At 41.2% G+C, this 23,092-nt stretch overlaps 1 protein-coding gene across 2 annotated transcripts in view; it reads left to right on the top strand.

Annotated features, from left to right (window-relative positions):
• Positions 1–20,532, top strand: part of PCSK2 (proprotein convertase subtilisin/kexin type 2) — a 247,401-nt gene extending 226,869 nt beyond the window's left edge. For both annotated transcript variants that reach the window (XM_006921572.2, XM_006921573.1), the window contains 3 exons: positions 1,317–1,417; positions 11,079–11,306; positions 19,834–20,532. In XM_006921572.2, the coding sequence (XP_006921634.1) occupies positions 1,317–1,417; positions 11,079–11,306; positions 19,834–20,320 (816 nt within the window). In that variant the 3' untranslated portion in view covers positions 20,321–20,532. The remainder of the gene's footprint in view (positions 1–1,316; positions 1,418–11,078; positions 11,307–19,833) is intronic.
• The last annotated feature ends 2,560 nt before the right edge of the window (positions 20,533–23,092 follow it).

Raw genomic sequence — 23,092 nt, 5'->3', positions numbered from 1 at the left:
CCAGCTACCCACCTCAGCTGGGGCTTCTTATGGGTGGATAGCAAGAACTCAGAATACAATCACTGCCAACTAGTGCTTCTATTCCAAGTTCTCACGTGGGTCCACCTTGGCAAGCTGGCCAGGCTCTCACATGAGATCGTTTTACCTACAGGAGATACAGACTTTGGCCTGGCTCCCTCCATGAGCCCTCCTGGGTTCCTCCTTAGTCTTGAAGAGAATAGAGAGTGTGCTAGCTCCTCCCAAGCAGAAAGAGACTTCAGCTCCTCTTATCCTACACAGAAAGAGAGAAGAGCAGCAGAAAGAGACAAGCGAGGGAGGCCCCAAACCTGTTCTGTTTGTAATGCTTCACTACTCCCCCTGGAAACTCCTTTCCCAAAGGCCTCCCAATGGTGATACTTTGTACTCAACTTTATCTAGGACTATCTTTCTACTTGGGCTGGAAAAGTGCCTTGAGTTCCCTCTGAATATTGTAATTTTCTCCAATAGATGCCTTTAAACATCCCTGGTACTTTGTTCCTCAAAAATAATAGGCCCAGTTGAGGATCCTACAGAGTAGCAAGGATAATTCTTATAGTTCATACATGATTTTAATGAAAACCTGACTCTTACAAACATTGAAAATGATGTTTTCCTCTTTGTGAAAGTTCTTTAAAACTTGGTTGGTCATTAAGAAGATCTCCCCACTTAAGAAGAATTGTGGAGGTAATCACTCACATATAGGTTATCTTGGCTCAACATGTCTCAGAATCTCTTCATGAATTTTAGATGTAGAGAAACATTTTCTTGTAATGGCCTCTCCTTCTAGCAAGTTTTAGCTGAGCATGTTATTCTTCCTCTTTGGGAATGCCATTACTTCCTTCCTGAAGGGAAAATGCTGATACAATGGCCCTTGGGTTTTCTGAGCTGATCCCAAGCAACAAAACTCACCATTGCATTGACTATGGTGCTGGTATTGACTAGTCATTTTCTACCTATCATGTTTCCTTTTAGGATCCAGGAAATAAATTTCTCTAGTCTGTGAAATAGCTACAGATATTCTTCTCTGAACAATTACTTTTATTTTTTTATCTTGTAGATGCTGTAACTACAACTCATTGTGTGCCCCTTTTTGCATGGGCTACTAGGAAGCTCACATAAAAATGTATGACAAAATAGATAGATATATGAGTGCTAAGTTTATTCTTACCTTCATCTTAGTATTCTTCAGAACAAAATTGAGCTTAAATAAAAGAAATGAATAGTCTTCTGCTCCATGTTGTTTTGGGGTTCAAAATAGTGTGATTTATTCACTCATTACTCAATATCTTCCCTTTCAGGCAACCACAGATTTGTATGGAAACTGCACTCTGAGGCATTCTGGGACATCCGCAGCTGCTCCTGAGGCAGCTGGAGTGTTTGCACTGGCTTTAGAGGCTAAGTATGTTTCCAGCTTGAGGCCAAGGGGCAGCTCTGCAGGGTGTTTTAACATGTATCTCTCCACCCAACACCAGATGTCCATGGCAAAAGAGGGTGTGAGAGCCCATGAACAGTCAGGGTCAATGAACTCTGGTGGGATTTTCTAAATGAACCATAGGCCATAAGTCTCTCTCTCTCTCTCTCTCTCTCTCTCTCTTCTCCCTCTCTCTCTCTCTCTCTCCTCTCTCTCTCTTTCTCTCTCCCCCTCCCTCCCTCCCTCCCTCAAAACTACATCCCTAGGACAGTGCAAGACCCCAACTCCCAACTGCATATATTAATTACTTACTCAGATACAAAATAGGGGCATGGAGATATTTTTTCTTTAAAAAAACTTCTCTTTATACTTTGTATATCCCTTGGCTATTTTACTCCAATAATACAATCAGCTAAATGAAGGAAAACCATTACCAGCCTTAGTATCTAGCAAGGTATGTCAGAATGTGTGGCAAACAAGATGCTCCCATTCAAGATTTGTTAACTTATAAAGTGGATTCACTTTTTAACACTGAGACAAGGTGGGCAAAGTCATGCAGTAGAGACCAAGAAATGGGATTTATTGGGAAACTTTCCAAGCTATAGGTAAAAAAAAGAACTATCTCTCTGTTGTCACCCTCCCACGGAGAGGCCACATATCACTACTGCTGGGCACACCTTGGATGTGAGCATCAGCCAAGGTACTTGCCCACCTGCTACTCTATATTCTCTTAGTGCAAGCCAGAGGCTGGCCTTATGTTTAAGCAATGAACATGTGGGCTTCAGGCACCATGCACTTGGTGTGAGTGCAAATGTCTGCTATGTAGGGAGTTGTCTGAGAATGCAGCACCAGGAACTTGTGAAAAGTTGGGTTCAGGCTCCTGGGGAAGCAGAGTGAGTCCTCATCCCACATCCCTCAACCGTTGCTAGGCAACCAGAGCTTCTAGCATTACTCTCCAGGCAGCCCTGCTCATCTCTCTCCACATATGCACTACATTTTCTGATTTGCAAAGGAAGCAAAAGTTGATTTCTAGAATGGGAAGGGACGTTGAACAATTATCTAATCCAACCCTCTGCCTTCAAGCAGAAAAGGCATAATTATCTTCCTTTTACAGATAAGACCCCAAATTGGAAGGTACTCCTCTTTTTGGATCAGAAAAATCCACTTTGATTCTCCTAACAAAAGTCAGGTGGAAAATTTAGGGCACCAAGAGATGGGCACTGGTCAAAGCATTCCTATTTTCACATAGTGTCCTATTAAACACAGAGACCTAAACTTACTCACAGCTTATGTGCATTTCCTGCAGATGAAGCTGTTCAGCCTGCTCCCATGAAGAGCTCTGGAGTATAAATTATGTCTCAGAGATTGCTCTACCTCTAAACACAGGAGCTGGGCTCCCATGTTCTTGTGCTGGCCAGTCATTGGCTAAGAGCCACGTAGGGAAACAAACTCTGAGGCACCTCTGGCTTCCTGCACCTATGAGCAAAGGAGATCCAATAGCCAGCAGTTAAAACCACTGGTTAGCATGAAATAGCACAAAGAGAGACCCCAGAAGGAGAAGGAGGGAAAACCTCTCCATGAACAGTTCCCACAGCTCTTCTCTCTTTATCTTGGGACAAGGCAACTGAGAGTCCTCAATGACAAGTATGACAGCAGTGGAGAGCTCTTTCCCACCCGGAGGACCAATAAAAAAATCTTTTACAAAGAAATTTGGATGCAGTAAACAAATTACCTTGTCTAAATGTATGCCCATCGGGACCAAAAAAGAGGGAGAACAATTGCCCCATGACTCCAGAGGAGAAAAGGAAACCCTTCCTCTTTCCTGCCTGGTCACCACTTTGTTGTTTAATCTCATAAAATGTTTCCCTCCAAATGCTTGAAAATGGCTTCTTGAGTCACAGGGAATATTGCTTACATTTCCCAGGGTGACCAATTTTGTTGAAATATCAAAGGATTTCTTTAGTGGGAGGTGACTGCCACCTTCAAATATTTTATATTCTCTATATGACTCAGAGTTTTCTGTGTGGTTCTAGAGGACTGAGCTAGGTTTGAGGGGTAAAGTTCATAAAGAGGCAAATTTTGCCTCAAAAGAACCATTTATAGTAAAGTGGCCTATATATTGGACTAGAACAATGTTTTCATAACTGACTTCCCAGGGGATGATTTTTTTTAATGTAAACCTTTCGTCAAAGTACAGTGAACACTAAGGAAAGGGCACAAATATTAGGCACAGCTCAATGACTTCTTACAAGGCTACTAGATCCACATAACCATCACCCAAATCAAGAAGCAGACCATTACCTGAGGACCAGTCTGTGGTCTTTTGTTCTGAGAGTCTGAGAGATTCCTCCAGGCTATTGTGTGTGGTTATAGGTCATTCATACTTGTGGATTATTACTACATTGTATAAGTGGATATTTGGGTTATTTCCACTTTAGGGCTATTATGAGTAATATTGCTATGAACATTCTTGTACATGTCTTTTGGTGAAGCTATGGACACATTTCTGTTGGGTGTTTACTATGGAGTCAAAATGCTGAGTTAGGGATGTACATATATGCAGCTCCAGAAGTCACCGCCAAGTAGTTTTCCAAAGTGGATGATCCCATTGACACTCCTTCCAGTAGTGTATGAGAGGTACAGGTGTGCAGTGGAATTGCATTGCAGTTTTAATCCGCATTTCCCTGATAATTGGTGAAGTTGAGCACTGGGGGGAGTTTTGAAAATGATAAATTCACAAGTTTCAGCCAAAAATCACTGAATACAAATCCCTAGGGACAGATGGCCCAGGAATTTATCTTTCCGACCCCATTCCAGGTACTACATAAGCAGCCAGCCCTCTGCTAGTTTGTGGACTGGGGTGTGTGGCACCAAGTAAGTCAATGGCTCTATGAACCTCTGAATCATGTTGTTGTTGTGCAGAATATGAATATCTAGACTCAGCCTCCGATCAGGTGCTGGGATTAGGTCAAGATTGAAGACAGAAAATCCAAATAACAATAGCTAAACCAAGAAGAGGGGCAGTATTTTTCTGTCATGTGAAAGATAATACAGAGGTAAAGCGCCCAGGGCAAACATGGGGGTACTGCACATGAGTCAGGGAATCCAGCTCTCTCTGGATTTCTGCTCTTCCACCTCATGTTCTCTATATGCTGCTGGAGCTCCAGCCATTGTGTTCATATTTCAGGCAAGAAAAGAGGAAGAGCAAAGGGGAAAAAAAAGAAACTGACCAGCTGAGTCAGCCCCGTTCAAAGGTTTTTCCAAAAAGCCCCACCCAGTGACTTCTACTTATTTCTCATTGGACAGAACTGTCACAAGACCCCTCCAGACTGCAAGGAAGGCTAGAAAATGTAGTTTTGTTGCTGATAACATTGCTGTTCTGAATAAAATTCTTATTATTCTTAAAATTCTTATTATGGAAGGAAGAAGGATAGCTTGAAAAGAAAGAAATGCTAGTGTCTTCTAGCAACTAAGTGGGCAATTACTCATCTTCGGATCTCTATTGTCTCGATTATCTGAAAAATAGAAAGTTAGATCATCAATAAGTCTCCTATGACTTTTTGGATAAAAATATCATGGCTTTAAGAAACTATATTTTTTAATTAGATATGTGTAGATTTTAGGGTTGAATGTGACTTAAAGCTGAAAAATGTTTACTTACTTTAAAATATTGTGACCAATACTTTACCTGGGAAGCTGTCTATTCTCTTCTAACATCAATGCTCAATATATGCAATAGATTTTATTGTTAATAATAATAACCTCTTTATTGAGTGTCCATTACCATGCTAGTTACTTTTCACGTGGTAACCTACATTTGCACCCTGCAACAAACCTCTAAGGCCTTATCCCCATTTTATAGATGGAAACCCTGAGGCTTGGATTGTTAAAGTAACTTGTCCAAATTCACACAGCTGGAAAATAGCAGAGCTGGGATTTAAACCTTAGGGAGCCTGGGCTCCAACTCTATGATCTTTCCTTGGCTCAACTATGTGACTTAGAAGAGCCACCATCTGGGCTGAGAGTCTCATCACTCATTCTGCCCAGGGCAGTGGGCTGCAGTGAATGAACGAACTGGTTTTCCTCAAAAGCAATGCACAAAATCAAGCTTTAATTTCTTCAAAATGAGATTTTGCACACCACATCTACACTAGGGTGTCATGTAAACTAGGTTTTCTCTCACAGTTTATAAGAGTTAGGCAAATAGGGACTGTGGAGAAAATACCAGCTTGCCTTACAAATGCATTATTTTTCTCAAACTGGAAATAATCCAAACCCTTAAACTTGTTTTTTAGTCCTGTCAGATTGTAGAGGATAAACTCTGAATTCCAAAGCTGAAAGAAAACAAGTGGATTTTTCCCTACTCCAAATATCTTTTCTTATGCATAAGAGAGCCAGGCCTGGAGCAATAAAGCTGCTTGCTGGGGTTCACAACCTCACTCTGTTCAGATAAAGATTATATCCAGTAAGTAGAGGGATTAAAATTCTATTGGCTTCTAGAATGTACCAGATGTTAGTAGAAGTCTTTCCTCCAATCTTAACACTGCAACCTCTGTAAAACATTCAGTTTTCAAGTTCTCTAAAGATGCATGTTCTCTCCTTAAATTCCCTTTGCTGTCTTGATCATTAGGAAAAAAATGTGAATTGGGTCCAGGAGAATTTGATACCATAAATAGGACTCTGAAAGGTGATGGTAAGCTGGTAAACCTACTGTACGTTTTAGCTAGTGCAAAACTCCATAGGTGATCTAGTTCTTCCAATTATACATAGGTGAACAATTGTGAGTATGTAATACACTTGCGAGGACCAACTTTAGGTGGTTTAGGAAACAGTCCTTCCTGAGTCTGCCCAGTACAAGATTCCTCTTTCAGTCGTGCAAGGCCATTCTCTTCCTGGCTTTCCCAAGAGCTCCACACTTCTTGCTCAAGACCTCTGCCACAGTGTCCAGGATTTTCTCCACAGTGTCCTGAGTGACCTCTTTCTTTGGAGCCCTGGCCTCTCCACATGAAGACATAACCATCCTCCATCTCCACTAGACACCTTGGTTTCTACTTTGATCTCTTTGCGTGCTCGCTCTCAACCAAGAGCCAGCTGGTCTACCCTGAGTGGCTTAGGAGAATTAAACATCTGTCCTTGGAACATCACAATTTCCTACAAGTGATTGGAGCCAGATGCACAAATGTCACAATTTTTGTTGAACATTTGGTATTTACGCATGCACAGCCTTGTGACCGCTCGCTCCCAGCTTTGTTCCTTATGGCCATACCTGGGCCAGATTCCTGCAGCAGCCTCTGACTTGTATGGTCATGCCTTCTAGTCCCATGCTCCCTGTTGTTCATAAAGAAGATCAGATCACGTCTCATTCTGCCTTTACTGGCTGTCACTTGACATAAAGTTCCAGTGTACTAATGTGAATGAACACCCTGTCACCCTCTCCTGCCTTAAAATTCCTGGATCTCCCTCTCTGTCACACTTAGGTCTCCTGCCCTCCTGAACTTTTTTAAACTTCTCACCTGCATGATGCTTGTCTTCTCTGGCCCCTAGATCCTTCCTTCCAGAACCTTCTCTCCCCTAGAACTCTCCCCTTCCCTGTATTTTCAGTCAGTCACTCCTACTCATCCCCGTGACCTTGGCTTAAAATGCTGCTTCCTAAGGGATCCTTGCTGAACCCCTGGACCAGAGTATCTTGAATTTCCTGATAATGAGAATTCCTGGAGTGCTTATTAAAAACAGATATCCAAGCCCTCCCAGGTTCACAGACTCAGAATCTCCAGGAGAGCACCTAGAAATCTGTAACTTTAACATATATCCCCAGTGCTGCTCAGGAAATTAGGAACCACTCCTCTAGACAAGTTTTACTCAAGCCTTTGGCTACGTCTTAGAAATGCCAGATGTTTGGGCAAGCAAATTGAATCATCTCTGGGTCCCATCCGACATCATTTTTTAACATTTGATTCACACATATAGCCAAAGTTTGAGAACTGCCATCTTAGACCAGTGCGTACAAGAATCATCTTAGGAGTTGTCTTAAGTGCAAATTCTCAGCATCACAACCTCCAAAAAACTGAATTGGGAGAGCTGGGGTTGAAGCCAAGAATCTGAATTTGTTGCTACCCCAGACATGGTTCTGACACAGGGCCTGAGATGCCCTTGGTGGGATAACACAGGAGCTCCACTGTTGGCTCTCTCAGCATCCTAGCTCCCCTTCATGACAGCCCTCCCGTTTTATTTATTTTTTCCAGTTTTATTGAGGTATAATTGACATACAGCACTGTATAGTATAAGTTTAAGGTATGTAGCATAATAGTTTGACATATATATTATGAAAGGATTACCACAATGTTTAGTTAACATTCATCATCTCATATAGATACAATAAAAAAAAAAAGAAAAAAATCTTTCCTTGTGATAAGAACTTTTAGAGTCTACTCTCTTAACATTCATATTTATCATACAGCACTGTTAATTAAGTTATCATCATGCTGGACATCACATCCTTAGTATTTATTTTTCTTTTAACTGGAAGTTTGTACCTTTTGACCACCTTATTCCATTTACACCTCCTCCCAACCCCACCTTTGATAACAACTAATCTTATCTCTTTTTCTATGAGTTTGGGTTTGGTTTTCCTTTTATTAGATTCCACATGTAGGTGAAATTATACAGTATTTGTCTTTCTCTGTCTGACTTATTTCACTTAGCATAATGTGCTCAAGATCCACCTATGTTTTTGCAAATGAAAAAATTTCCTTGTATTTTTATGGTTGAATAATATTTTATTGTGTACAAACACACACCCCAAAACTTCTTTATTCATCCATCAATGAACTCTTAGATTGTTTCCATGTCTTGGCTATCGTAAATAATGCTGCTATGAACATGAGGGTGCTTATATCCTTTCAAGTTAGTGTTTTTGTTTCCTTTGGATATATTCCCAGAGGTGAAATTGCTGGGTCATATGGTAGTTCTATTTTTAACATTTTGAAAATCCTCTGTGCTGTTTTCCAGAGTGGCTGCACCAATTTACAATCCCACCAACAGTGCACATCCTTTTCTCCACATCCTTGCCCACCATTTGTTATCTTTTGTCTTTTTGGTAATAGCTACTCTGATAGGCATGAGTAATATCTCACTGTGGTTTTGTTCCTTTTTAAATATTGAGTTGTCTCTCTATCACCCAAGGCTGTAGGCTCTGAGAGGGCAGGAGCCTTCCTATGACAGTGCCTGGATGTGGTAGACGCTCAATAGACATTCGTGGAATCACTTCGTTGTGCAGTACTTTTCCACATATATGTGTCTTTTTTTCCCAAGTATTACATAAAATATTTTAGAACAGGAAAGAACATATTATGTTACTTGTCTTATAACACCAAACACAGTGTTATATTGTAGATGCTTTATATTACAGGTACTCTGTAAATTTATTTTTTATTATTTAATGGGTATTACCTAAGATTCTTGAGCTGCTATGGTAGGATAGCATGAAATACCTACCTTATACAATAGTGCATTCTGTCAATTCTGAAATTGCTTAGAAGAGGGAAATAGGAGAGATGCAGTTTTACTTTTCTGACATATGCAAATGACTGGCTGAACAGCTCCCTCCCTCTCTCATTCTCTCTCACTCTCCCTCCCTCCTTCCGTCTCTCCCTCCCTCTCTCATTCTCTCTCCTCTTTCTCTCCCCACACCATGGATCCCATGAGAATAAGTCTATGGAGAAGCATCTGAAGGGGTCCTTCTCCGAGTGTTGGAAAGCATAGCACAATTTTGTGGCAGACTCCAGCAAAGATGAGAGATGCTCCACCTGCCAGTCAGCCCTCAGATCACCTCAAAACCACCAAATCTTTTATTTGTCAATTATACACCATTCCAGGTTTAATGAATTCTGAATCTTATTCTGGCAAAACACTGAGCTTTAATTCATTATCAACTTCAGGAAGTTTCACACCGTTCACCTGGGTCCCAGGGACCATATGTCCAAGATATGTCTTGATATTCTCAAATAACCATTTACTGTCCTTGAAACTTTCTCCTTAAAAACTGAAGGTCTACATTGCAAGAGCATATGAATCATTAGCATCTTTTGGCTCTGATTTAAAACTTCAAAGCAATGATACTGGGTGTGTTGAAATTTTATCAAATGAGTTATGTTGTTCCCAGGCCTTTGAATTATTTGACTTCTGAAGGGAACCGTAGTGCAGGGTTTTTCCAACATTTTTGACCGTGACTCTCAGTGAGACAAAATTTTGCATTGCAACCCAACACACCACACACACACACACACACACACACACACACACACACACACACACACACACTCCAAAAGTTCCATGAAAAAATAGCTCTCCATATTACATGCAATGTACACAGCGCTTGGTTTCTTTTCTATTCTATTCTATTCTATTCTATTCTATGCATTTTTAGTGATGGTCCCATACATTAAAGCACTGGTTCTCAACTTTAGCTATCTAGTGGAATGAGCTGGGAAGTGTTAACAAATCACGATGCCTGAGCCCCACTCCCAGAGAGTCTGGTATGATTGGTCTGAGGTGTGGCGTGAGCAGTGGATTTTAATGTATATCTCAGGTGGGTAACTTGTACAATAAGCTGATTTCCTAGCCCACAAAAGGGTCATGACTTGCAGTTTGAAAAACACAGACACTGAGTAACATTAGACAGTAACTTTAAAGACAATAGCATTTGCAAGCAGACTTTTTTATTCACTGAATAGACAATATGCCAAGGGCTGCTTTGACCATTGGGGATACAAATATGCTGAAGATATTGTCTCTTCCCTTGAAGAATTAACAGCCTCATTTTCGCAAATAGAACACACCCATGCAGCCAACACCCAGGTCAAGAATCAGAGTACTACCAGCACCTAGAAGCCCCTTTGTGTCCCCTTCCAACCACTAACTACTAATGTGACTTCTAACAACATAGATTAACTTTGCCTGTTTTTATACTTCAAAAAAAAATTGACTGTCATACAGTATACTCTCTTCAGTGTCTGGCTTCTATAGGTCAACATTCCATTTGTGAGATTCAATCATGTTATTCAAAGTAGCTATAGTTTATCCATTCTTGTATAGTATTCCACATTCTATAAATACATCTCAATTGATTTATTCATTTTACTCTAGATGAGCCTTTGAGGGCTTCACAGTTTGGGCCTATGAACATTCTAGTAGATACGTGTGGTAAAAATAAACCCACATTTTTGTTAGATACGTACCCAGAAATGGAATTTCTAGGCCATAGCTTAAGCATAGGGACAACATTAGAAGATACAGCCAAATAGTTTTCCAAAGTAGTTGCAATGACTTACACTCCTATAACAAAGTACATATGTCCCAGTCACTTCATATCTTTGTCAACACTTGATATTGTCAGTCTTTTTCATTTTAGCCATTTCAGCATGTGTGTTAGAATGTGCATTTGAAATAAATTTAAGTAAAATAGGCAAATTTTTTTAATTGACATATATATATAATGGTTCTAAATAGTATGTGGAAATTCTCCCTTGACTTGAGAGTTCATAGATGTTCCAAAATCTTACAAGGATTTTATCTCAGTAATTGTGTCTGTCTCCCTCTCTTGCCCTCCCCCTTGCTTTGTTCTTGAACTCTCTCTGTCTCTGGTATCCAGCCTGGCTCTGACCTGGAGAGACATGCAACATCTAACTGTGCTCACCTCCAAACGGAACCAGCTTCATGATGAGGTCCATCAGTGGCGGCGGAACGGGGTCGGCCTGGAGTTTAATCACCTCTTTGGCTATGGGGTCCTTGACGCAGGCGCCATGGTGAAAATGGCTAAAGACTGGAAAACCGTGCCCGAGAGGTTCCACTGTGTGGGAGGCTCCGTGCAGGACCCTGAGTAAGTGGGGGCAGTGTTCTTCTGCTGCATGCGCAAGTGCCCCAGGGGTGGTGCTATGGCACTGGCAACAATATCACATTCCCTGTCCATGTCCGAGAGGAGGGCTGTGTGTGATTCAGGGACAGCCAGCTTCTAGGCAGAACTATAGCATTGCACAACTCTGGGGGGTGCCATTTACATAGAACACAATTGTGTAACTCAGAACCCCTCTGAGGTGTGAGCCTTAACTATTTGGTGCCTTATGCCATTATTTTTAATTGCAAAAAACAACCCGTGTAACCAGTTCCCAGATCAATAAACAGAACACAACCAATATCCCAGAAGGCTCCCATATCCCCTTCCATTATCATTTCCCCAAGGGGAACCACTATTCTTACCTCTAACTTCATAGATTATTTTGCCTATTTTATGCTTAATATAAATGGAATCATACACTATGTTCTCCTTCATATCAAGATTGTTCTGCTCAGAATTACATTGTGAGATTCGACCACGTTTAGTGTGTACTTACAGTTCATTTATTCTAATTGTTGGATAGTATTCCTTTGTGTGACTACAACACAGTTTATTTAGTCATTCTATTTGTGGGACAATGTAAGGACTTGATTCAATCCTGAGTGAGGTGGGCAGCCATTTGGAAGAACCTGAGTGAGAAGTTTCCCCACACAGAAACCATTGGGCTGGTCACATGTACCTACTTCCTTTCCAACTCCCATCACAACAAAAAGATTAGACAATAAGGATCCCTCTTTATTTAATTTCTCTCCTCATTGGTCCATCGGTAAAACAGAAATAGTCATTTTTATCATTATTATTTTTAATTGAAGTATTGTGCACATATAATGAAATGCACAGAACTTAAGTGTATTATTTAAGTTATGATAAATGTATACACCTGGATAACCACCATCTAATCAAGAACTGGAACATTCCATAACCCCAGGAAGATTCCTCGTTCCCCCTTCCAGTTAATCCCCACATCCTATATGTAGTCATTCCTGTCCCCATAGATTAGCTTTACAGTTCTTGACTTTATCTAACTGGAATCATAAGGTATGAATGCTTTTGTGTCCAGTTTCTTTTACTTCGCATTATTTTTGTGAGACCCATCCAATTTGTTATGTGTAGTAATAGCTCATGCATTCCCATTGCTGTGTCATATTTCATTGTGAGAATGTACCTCTGGGAACTTATGTCACTTAAATGGAGGTAAAATCTATCTCTTTAACTGTCACCTACCCCAGCTTTGTTTCTATTAATCATCTGAACTTGGCCAGAATCAGAGCCCTTTCACAATACATCCTCCCCTTCATTCTCCTTTGGTCCTGGAAAAGGACTTGCAGCTTCTGTGGTCGGTTACCCAGACCTGGATTCAAATCTTGATTTCACCAAATTAGACAATACTTTTGACCTGTCTGAACCTCTATTTTAACAATTCTCAACCTTTATACCCTGGCCCCCTTCAGCAGTATGGTGAAGTCTATCTCAGTATACTGTTTTTAAATGTATTAGAAAAAATACATAAAGCTACAATGAAATATATTGAAAACCAAGTATAAAATTTCAAAACAAACTTGTGATGGAGTGATATGTGTCCTTTCTTTTATCAACACATTAAGTAAAAATGTGTTATACCACTCCTGGTGCCGAGTGTAAGGGCCATGATAATTTCAGAGCCGTGATAGAGAACAAAATGCTGCTTCGAGTTACCTGCAAAGACTATAATGGGATATGAAAATCTCAGTTCCTTGATGACAAACCGAGGAAGTACTAATACCACTCTGGCATGTGGCCTGCATCATAATCAAAGAAGAAGCTGTTTCCATTATAAGTTATTGAGAATTAAGTTGTAGGTTTTTTCTATACAAATTCATATACCCCTTCAATTCTTCCCTTGTGGGCCTCAAAACAAGGGTCTCTCTTCTCTCTTTCCTCACCAGTAAAATGGAGCTAATATCTCTGTCCTCACCAGGCTGCTGGGTGACTTTAGTGAGACAACTAGCAGAGAGCTGGCACACAGTGGCACTCAGCAAATGGAATTTCGCCTTTTCCTCTAATCTGTCCATGACTTTTGACACTCCTAGTTCACAGCTGTGGAAAAAAGAAAGATAATAATCTCCTAGAATTTTGGATGCATAATTGCCTGATTCTTACTTGAATTCAAAATTGTGTATCCTTTCAACCGACAGCACCCTGCCATGGGTCAGCATCCTCAGCGATCACTCACTGAGCTCCTCGAAAGTGAGCTGAGTGGATTGGTGCAGAACTGTGTGTATTTTTCCAGGAGCTAGTCCATAATTTCATCAGCACTACATAGGAAAGTAGAGCTTCAGCCCAAGCCCTATAAAACTTTTTAAAAACAGAACTGCACAAGCCCCACGTGATGTGCTATAATAAAAACAGCTGCTCTGCAGAGTTTCTATCAGTTTCCCTGAAGCTGCTGTGTATATACATCATTTCTGTTCATCCTTGTACCCCACCACTTGGTAAGACAGGCTTCACTGTTGCTCCAACAAGTTGGTTGACTTGGTAAAGGTCACAAAGGCTGTAAATGTAGGTGAAGGAAGGTGCTAAATTTGGAGGGCACCTACTATGTGTCATGTACTTTACAATGACATAAGCTTAATAATCACCCTGTTGTTGAGGATGTGCCTGACCTCACACAGTCAGATTGTGGATATTTTGCAGTATTAACAACAAACTGGGCCGGTGTTGTGTCTCAGGGAAAAGCCCCTACTGTGTGGCTGATGTGAGGCCTTTTACATACCCTGTCTGGTGTATCCGGTCATTATTACTTCTTACTAGTGAGGAAGCTGAGATGCAGAAAGCATAAGACATGTGCTCTAGGTCACAAGAGAAGACCAGGACTTGAAACAAGGCCCATCTGAATCCAAACCCCAGGCTTTTGCATTATAAGACATTGACCCTGGTGAGCTCCTACTAAACATTCAGACCCTTATTAGAGTAGCCCTGCTGTCAGATCAGGGGTGTCATTACAGATGAGAAGAGGCTCAGAAATGTTATGGGCACACTGAAGGTCACCCAGTTACTGAGCAACCAAACTGGGGTTTGACCCCAGGTACAGAGACTTCGGAACTCCACCCCATGAGGGACCTCAGTGTGCCTCAATGATTCTCCACTGGAGGAGGTGAGGCTCAGAAAATATCAGAAGGGCCTGGGAGTTTTTAAATAATCCTTCCAGGACTCGAAAACACCCACCTAGCAGGTGTCTTCCCTCCTCAAACTTTGTAAGTGCCATTCTGGAGACCCTATCACTGCCGAGGTCTATGAACAAAAGGACCAATCAGAAACAAGACTGGGAACCATCATCCAAATGGGGAATTGAAGGATAAATCTTACTCAGCATAACTGATTTTGTCCAACGTCAGCATTTCACAGTCATTGAAAGCTGTGCTCCCTTATTAGAATTCAGAATAATTTTCTGAGTGATTTGGAAGGGTCAGGAGACTTTCTGCAGTTCTGCAAATGTTCTATATTTGAGTGTGCAGTACAATAGCTTGTAGCTATGAAGCACTAGAAATGTGACTAGTGTGACTGAGAAACTAAAGTTTTCATTTGATTTAACTTCAGTTAATTTAAATTTAAATCGCCACAGGTGGCTAGCGGCTCCCATCTTGGACAGTTCTGCTCTAAGGCACATCTAGTAATCACACAGTAGCAGGAGAGATGCTAAATAGCAGAGACAGAAAGGGAAGGGTAAATTTAATAACGTTGACTCTGTGAAGGGGTATGGAGACGTCAAGCCTGCAAGTAAGCTGGGCCAGTCCGTTTCACAGCTAGTGCCTCCCTCAGTGCCCCTCTCATATCCTCTGCTCACTCTAAAGGCCGGACTAAGGGCGGCCTTGGGAGAACACAGGCACAGAGCTGCCACCTACTAAGAACTGCTCTCAGACAGTCACTAAGCTAGCACTTTTCTGCCACCATCTCATTTAATCACAGAAGGCTGGCATCACTTAACAGTCTAATTGCAGGTAATAAAACAGAGGCCCTAATTCACAGAAAGAACAACTTCATCATCTATTCAGTCTGCAAAGCCCTGAGGCCTGGAAACTCTCCATTACTGCGGAGAGAGAGAGAGATTTATAGAGAAACTTGTGCAGAGAAGGAAAGGCTTACAGTGTTTGTGCCTTTACAGATGCTCCACCAGCAGCAGGTGAGGACCAAAACATCCCTCCTGAGCAGTGCCACTGGAGCCATATCTACAATTAGTTGCACATCAGTTACATAAGCAGTATGGTGGCCTGGTTGCACTATTTAGGGAAACAGTCAGTTTGGGATGCACTGGGGACTCTTAGTTGTGGTACATGTTGATATCGAACCTTCTTTTCTGAGGTTGTATTGAAAGAGAAGGATGGATGTCTAATGATCTTCAAGCTCTGTGTATTGTGAGCAAGGGGTGAAGGAGGAGGGAGGTGGAGAACATATGCTGAGATGAATAACAATTTATCTCCCAGTTTCTGCATACACTTAACATTCTGTCGTAATCCACATAAATGTTGAATTTGGAGCCAGAGGCAACACTGGAAATATGTTGTCCATGTCCATAATTTTACAGTTAAGGACTATGAGACCCAGAGATGTGAACATCCCAATAGTAACTTTATCCATTATTAGCAGCAGCATTTTTAATGAAAGAAAACCAGAGAGCTATTTCAACACTAATTCATTTGGGCTCTCCACGAGGACAGGAACCTAGTCTGTCTTGTTTAGTCATGTATCCTCAGAGCCTACAAAAGAGCCTAGAACTTAGTAGACACATGATAAACATTTTTTGAATGAATGGATGAATGAATGAATGGCTATTCAGCCAACATCACTTGTATAAAGAAGATGTCTAAACAGGGGCAATAGGACCACTGGACCAGCCAGGGAATCTAGGAAGGAGGCAGAGCCTTGTTGGAGGGGCTCTGCATCCCCTCAGTGTTCTTTCCCCCTCATCCACTCCATATCTAAACTCATTCTCAGATGAAAGTGAGTTAGGTCTAGGGCAGATGTTCTTGGTGGAGAACTCAAAAGCTGGACAGGGAGGTCCAGAGGGTAATGCCCAGGCTGGCTGTGCCACTGACAGAGGCCCTTATCACCATGAATTATGCTTCCGAGGGGCTGGGATGGAGGGGTCAACAGCCTAGGCAACCATGTGCAGAGTTGCACATATACAGCCTCTGAGTGGAATGAGGGGCAACTGTCAGGTTTATGTGTTTCCTCAGCACTAATCTTCCCATAGAAGCAGTTAATTTAAAAAGTAATTTTCTAAAGAGATTTTATCAGGAGAGTTGGTGAAGGATGCTCGACTAAAATAAGAGTGAAAAATACAACTGGCTGGGATCATCTGTACTGGACCATCACATGCATGGAGCAGAGCAACGACGGCACCACATGGTTGTCCTCACTTTGATGCCAGGGCACTGACCTTATATATTCCCATATCTGCCAGGCATCAACCAAGTATGTGACATGTCAGGCAAGGCCACTCTCATCACCTGAGGGAGATTCTGCAGAGAAAGGGACAGCAGAGAGCCATTAGCAGCCAAAGCTCAAAGCAGCTGTGGAGGGTATCTGGCTGAGGCACTGTCATCTAGTGAAACTCCCTGAGCCAGGGTGTACCTAAAGATTGTCTCAGGCTTGATCCAATCCCTATTTCTCTCCTGCAATCATAAAAGATCATCTCAGCCTCTTGTACAGGAAACCTTGTTCTTCACTTACAGAAACCCCATTGCATGGTGGGCTATGGATCTGATTTTCAGCCAAAGTGGCCATCCTATCTCTGATTCTTGGCCAACAAAGAACTATTTTCAGTTTTCTCCCAGGAAAGTAATATCACTTTTCCTCCAGAGTTTTCTCGTAAAGGGACAATCACTATGTGAACTCTGGTCCATAAGTGCAAACAGGGACAAAAAATAAACTTTTTTAGAATCCAGCTTGTGTTTTGAATCCTCGTAATATTGGTGTCTGTGGCATTTGACACTGATTAGTGAAGCTTTTTAATACCTATAATTGCTATTACTTATGTAACAGTCTCTGTTTGTTAGCTTATGAATTTCCTTCCTGAATTTTTCAAGGTGGCCTACAAAATAGGGAAGGGGCTCAAACTCGACTCGGACTCAGAGCCGGGGTCTCTCTTCCTGCTGTGGGCTCCACCCTCACCCTTTCTACTCCAGTTGTGCTTCTCAGAGAGTTCCAGAGCCCCTGAGGTTCCATTCTAGGAAGAAATCTTCCACCTTGGACCTGCCTGCTTGCCCCTGTAGAAACCTGGTGGAAGAATGTGGCATGTCGCTCACACCTGCAGTTCAAGTCATTCCAGAAGCTTCCATTCATCAAGGTGGCCAGAAAATCTGCATAACAGAATCCACAGTTTCCCCAACTGCTTTTCCTAGAGCCTGTGGACCATAGCGAAAACCAAATGTGCTTAAAATAGAAGCCCGAGAGATTCCCTAGGTGATGGTGCTGTTGTTATCAAGTTTAAATTGAATATACACAATTTACATCAGTGTTATTCCATACAGAAGCAAGTAGCCACATGTGGCTATTTAATAAAATTAAATAAGTTTAACAACTAAAATTAAATTTAATTAATTAAAATTTTACTAGTGTTAAGTTTCTTACACTAGACACATTTCAAGCACTTGATAGTCACATGTGGTCAGTGGCTACTATATTGGACAGGACGGATATAGAACATTTCCATTATTGCAGAAAGTTCTACTGGCCAAGGCTGGCATTTGCAATATATGATGGATATGACTGTGTGTTTATATCTTATCTTCACGGCAATTCTTCCAGGTAGGAAGTAATATCTCCCATTGTACAGGTAAGGAAAATGAGCTCAGACAGTTCAAATGCCTTGCCCACAACTGGACTTTTAGTCCACTCTGCATAGCTTTCTGCCTGCAGCTGGAACCCAAATTATTGTTAGTCATTTATCAGCTCACCTGTTATATGTCTGAAACAACAGGTACTGAGTAAATAGCATCTTCTTTGAGAGATCAAGGTGGTGATTATCCATACTCTAACCTCCAAAGCTGGCCTAATGCCTGTTCTGCACTCTTGAAAGCCTGGTGCTTAGGACCCCACCTCTACTATCATCACTGGAGCTCCATGGCCAAGGATGCTTCTGAGAGCCCTCCCAGGTTCATGGCCTTGGCTCCAAGGGCACTGCAGAACCAAGGCTTGGCTCTGAGCTGGGTGTTTGACCAGCATTTTTTTGTAGGTGTGCCCTATAAGATGTGTATTTTAAAATATCCACCATTTTATGCTCCAAAGGAAAAGCCATGGTAAGGGAGGATGTTAAGATAGGCAAAGGCAGGGGAAGGGGAACTAACACTCTGTGCCAGGCACCATGCTCAGTGTTTTCATACGTGGTCTTATTTAACCTCACAAAACCCATCCAAAATGACAGTGAGACTTCAAGTATTTAAATAATTTGCCCAAGCTCTCCTAACCATTAAGTGTAGAAACAGAATTCTAACCAAAATAATTTTGTTCCCAAAGTCTAGAGTCTTTCCATTATACCATACAATTCTCAAATGTAGTTTCCTTTATTATGTTTCTGATGTAAGATCCTTTGAATATCTCACTTTCAAAGGAGACTAGCTCCAGATAGGAGATTTGATATATGGAAAGACAGCTGAAATGCTTAGACTGACCCTCCATGGGGCTCCAACTCTATGATCAAAGAGTCTTCCCAATTTCCCTGAACTTTCAAAGGGCTACCCTTCACTAGGATTAATTAACCCAAATTCAGCTTTTTTAATGATAGCAATAATAATCACATCGGCAATGACTTTTCATTATCAAAGTACTTAACACTTTTAAAAAAAGGCATTGTGAGCTCCTGTCTCAATCTGGGTTGCCCCAAAAGTAGACCCTGAAATGAGACTTGGGTGCTGACAATTTTTTGAGAGATGATCCCAGGAAACACAAGTGAGGAAGAATAAATTTAAGACACGGAAGAGGAAAATGGCCGATAAAGAGTACATTGATGAGCAAGTTGCCACTGTGGGCAACTAGGCTCAATCCCAATGGGGACAGAGTTGTCCCACCTGAGGAACTGGGAAGCTAGGGTATATTTATCCACCACCTTCTAGTAGTCATTGGTAGAGAATTGTCCCTGAGCAGTTAAGTCCCTGACAGTTTTAGGCTACCCTGCACAAAGGCTAAACCAACTCCCACGGTGCAGGGAAAGGCTCCAGGAGAGAAACTGGGAGATGCTGATGCCTGAGATGGGAAGCAGGCAAGGTACACGGATGCTGCAGCTACAGGTGAACTCAGAGGTGACTTAGGAGAAGTGGGAGGGATGTCAACAGCATCTGCTACATTCCCCTTCTACACAGAATGTTCAAAGGGTATAGGTAACTTGCTCGGGCTCACACAGCTGGTGTAGGAATTAACCCAGGTCTGTCTGATCAACTGCAGAGCTCTGGCTCTTTCTATAACCTGAAACTGTCTTCAAAACTCCTCATATAATATGCCTGTTCCTTGCCATCTCTCCTTATCATTTTGTCCTCAGGAAAATACCATCCACTGGCAAGTTGGTGCTGACCCTCACAACAGATGCATGCGAGGGGAAGGAAAATTTTGTCCGCTACCTCGAGCACGTCCAAGCTGTTATCACAGTCAATGCAACCAGGAGAGGAGACCTGAACATCAACATGACTTCCCCTATGGGCACCAAGTCCATTTTGCTGAGTCGGCGTCCAAGGGATGATGATTCCAAGGTGGGCTTTGACAAGTGGCCTTTCATGACCACCCACACTTGGGGAGAAGATGCTCGAGGAACCTGGACCCTGGAGCTGGGGTTTGTGGGGAGCGCCCCCCAGAAGGGAGTGCTGAAAGAGTGGACACTGATGCTGCATGGCACACAGAGTGCCCCTTACATTGACCAGGTCGTGAGGGATTACCAGTCCAAGCTGGCCATGTCCAAGAAGGAGGAGCTGGAGGAAGAGCTGGATGAAGCTGTGGAGAGAAGCCTGAAAAGCATCCTGCACAAGAACTAGAGTTGCACCATGGCCTCCATCACCTCCCTCCCTCCCCTGTCTCTGACTCTCTGTCTTCACTCCACACTGTCAGGCACCTAGCAATTACTGTCACCCCTACACAAGCAATTCCAACTTCTTGATCTGAAGCTTCACTCACTGTCAATGATTATTTTCATTACAATGGAAGCAATCTTTTTTATTTCATGCCCCAAATACAGTGTTCCCACCAATACCTATGTTCTATTTGTGACTCTTAAGTTCTTTATTTGTGTCATTCAAATAAGTGATATACTGCAAACAAAACTGGGGCAATTTTCCCCTCAAATTTTTTCATATCTGAGAAGAGAAGAGAATGTATTTTAAAAGTGACACACAGTGACTCCAAGAACGTTTATTCATGGTCTCAACTGAGGACCTGTTACATAAAAAGAAAATCAAAGATTATGACCAAGGGTGAGCTCTGAATCTCTTAAAGCACAGAGATGCTGTAAATGCTTTGGGGAAAGATGTTTTGAACCTAGAAAGATTTTTCAGTGGCATAAATGAAGGTAGCATGATTCAAAAGATGCCATCCAGGAGAGCCCTAATTATTGGAGAGGGAAGAAGGACTCAAAAATCATGAGAATTGGAAATCTTACCACCAATACCAACATCATAACTCATCCTACCCAGCCAGTGTGACAAATATAAAACTCAAGTCGCTTGGCTGTCTTTTCACCAGCTGCTGCTCTGAGTCATGGTAAAATCTGCTACAGAAGCCCAAATTACTCTAGGTTTGCATAGAGTTCATCTCAGCCCCAATTTTCTGGGGTTTCTCACATAGCTGTCCAAGAGGGAAAGGTGCAAGGGCAGGTCTGGCAACATGTCATAGTAGTTTTTAACCCAGGAATGTTCCTTTTTCTAAATCACTTTGAGATTTCTTAACCTAATGTAAGCAAGAAGGCAAGGTGAGTGTTTTTGACAGCTATCCTAATATAAACTTGGGCTCTGATTTCCAAAACATACGATTGGAGGGCAATATCTTACTCTTGTATGTTGTGATTTCATTGATGTGTTAGAGAAATGGCCTCTATTCTGGCAGAAGCATGTGAAGGGGAAAGGGAGTGTGTCTGAAGATGTGAGCAGCCACCTTCACATGGACCTCCATTTGTATGGAGCCTTTTCTATCAAAGTAGGGAACGCCAACTCATTCCTCAGTAACTTGAGGCTTGAAGGAAGCAAGAGAAGCTCTCAATAGGGAAAGCACACAGTTACCAACTTGGCAACTAAGCAACCCATGAGGAAGTTTAACATACAACCCAGAGTGATGCATTCCTTTTCCCTGTCTACCCCAAAAGACACCACACCATTTCACTACCAAATAGAAATGCTTTCTGACTTGCTCTCACTTTGTTTTCCTACTCGAGGATTGGCTTCTCATCTCCAGTCCCAATGCCCACCCAGTCCCAAGAGAAGATTTGTTTGTTTGACTTGTATCTCAAGAACTGATCAACCACTTCTATCCACACTTTGTCTCTTCCCCTGAAGCACATGGCTAAGCCTGAAGTTTCTTTCTCTAAGCCAGCAATGCTAGAGCACTAGGTTTCATTCCCCGAAGGTGGCAACTCTAAGAGAGAAGTCTAGAAAACCCATTTTCTTTCTTTTTCTCCCATGTTGGCATAAATTTCTGTCTTCTCTAACACCATATGCCCTTCTCTATATAATGCTTTAAAATGTAATAATAATCATAATTTTTAAAAGAAATTTATTACTTGTTGCGAAGGTCTTTTTAAACCAGTTTAGATATAAAGAAAAAAAAATAAATGGAAATCATCAAAAATTCATCTCACATTAACAGTATGAAAATAAACCAAAGGACATTATGTGTGCATGTGTGTATAAGTGCACACAGAAATATATATACATATGTAGACTATATACATGTGTGTATATATGTGTATATATATACACTTGTATAAATGTATATACACACATATACCTAAAATGTGTGTATGTGTATTTATTGAAGAAACAGACATCATATTCATCTCTAAAAGAATATTCAGAACTATCAAGTTGACTCTGGCTGAAAAAAAAGGCCAGTGGAAATTCAGGTGAAAACGTTCATTGGTTCCCACTGCATCACTTCTGTAATTTTACAGCTCTCTGTATAAACATTAAATGTCTTATATAGCAGCAAAAATATAAAACAGTTGTCCATATTTTCACAATCATGGTATAATTTATGAAATTAGAGTGTAACTTATCAGCTTCTTAATAGAAATGGCGAGTTTTGATATAAGTATACAGTATATAAATATATATAGTGCTATATAAAACTATTCGGTCTCTATTTCATTTTTTGCACTAGTATTAACACTAAAATATGTCTAGCTGGTGAGGTTTTTGTGATATCTCTGATCCTAAGGCAAGGGAGTTATTTATAGTCATTTATTTTAAAAGATGAAAATAAATAAATAATGGTTAATCAGGTTAACATTATTACTCCCTATGACAAAATTTTATAAATAAGTTTAAAAAGACATGTTGTAAATTAGGAGACTCAATAATAAAACACTACCTTTCAAAAATTATGTAGGGTGTGGTATGTATTACATAAAAACACTTCCATCCATTCTAGGAGCAAATAATAAAAAGTTACCAAAAAGAGATCTAAAAAGCCTGCTTTCATAAATATGCATGAAAGTTTATAATTAACAAATAAATCATACACAAATTATGACCTACAGCAGCATTTTTCAAATTCAGGTTGCACCTCAGTGGTGGATTATAAAATAAATTTAGAGAGGC

This window comes from Pteropus alecto, unplaced genomic scaffold (assembly GCF_000325575.1).
Source record: "Pteropus alecto unplaced genomic scaffold, ASM32557v1 scaffold45, whole genome shotgun sequence".
Taxonomy (NCBI): domain Eukaryota; kingdom Metazoa; phylum Chordata; class Mammalia; order Chiroptera; family Pteropodidae; genus Pteropus; species Pteropus alecto.
Note: the sequence above shows the minus strand (reverse complement) of the source record. Positions and strands in the feature narration are given on the sequence as shown.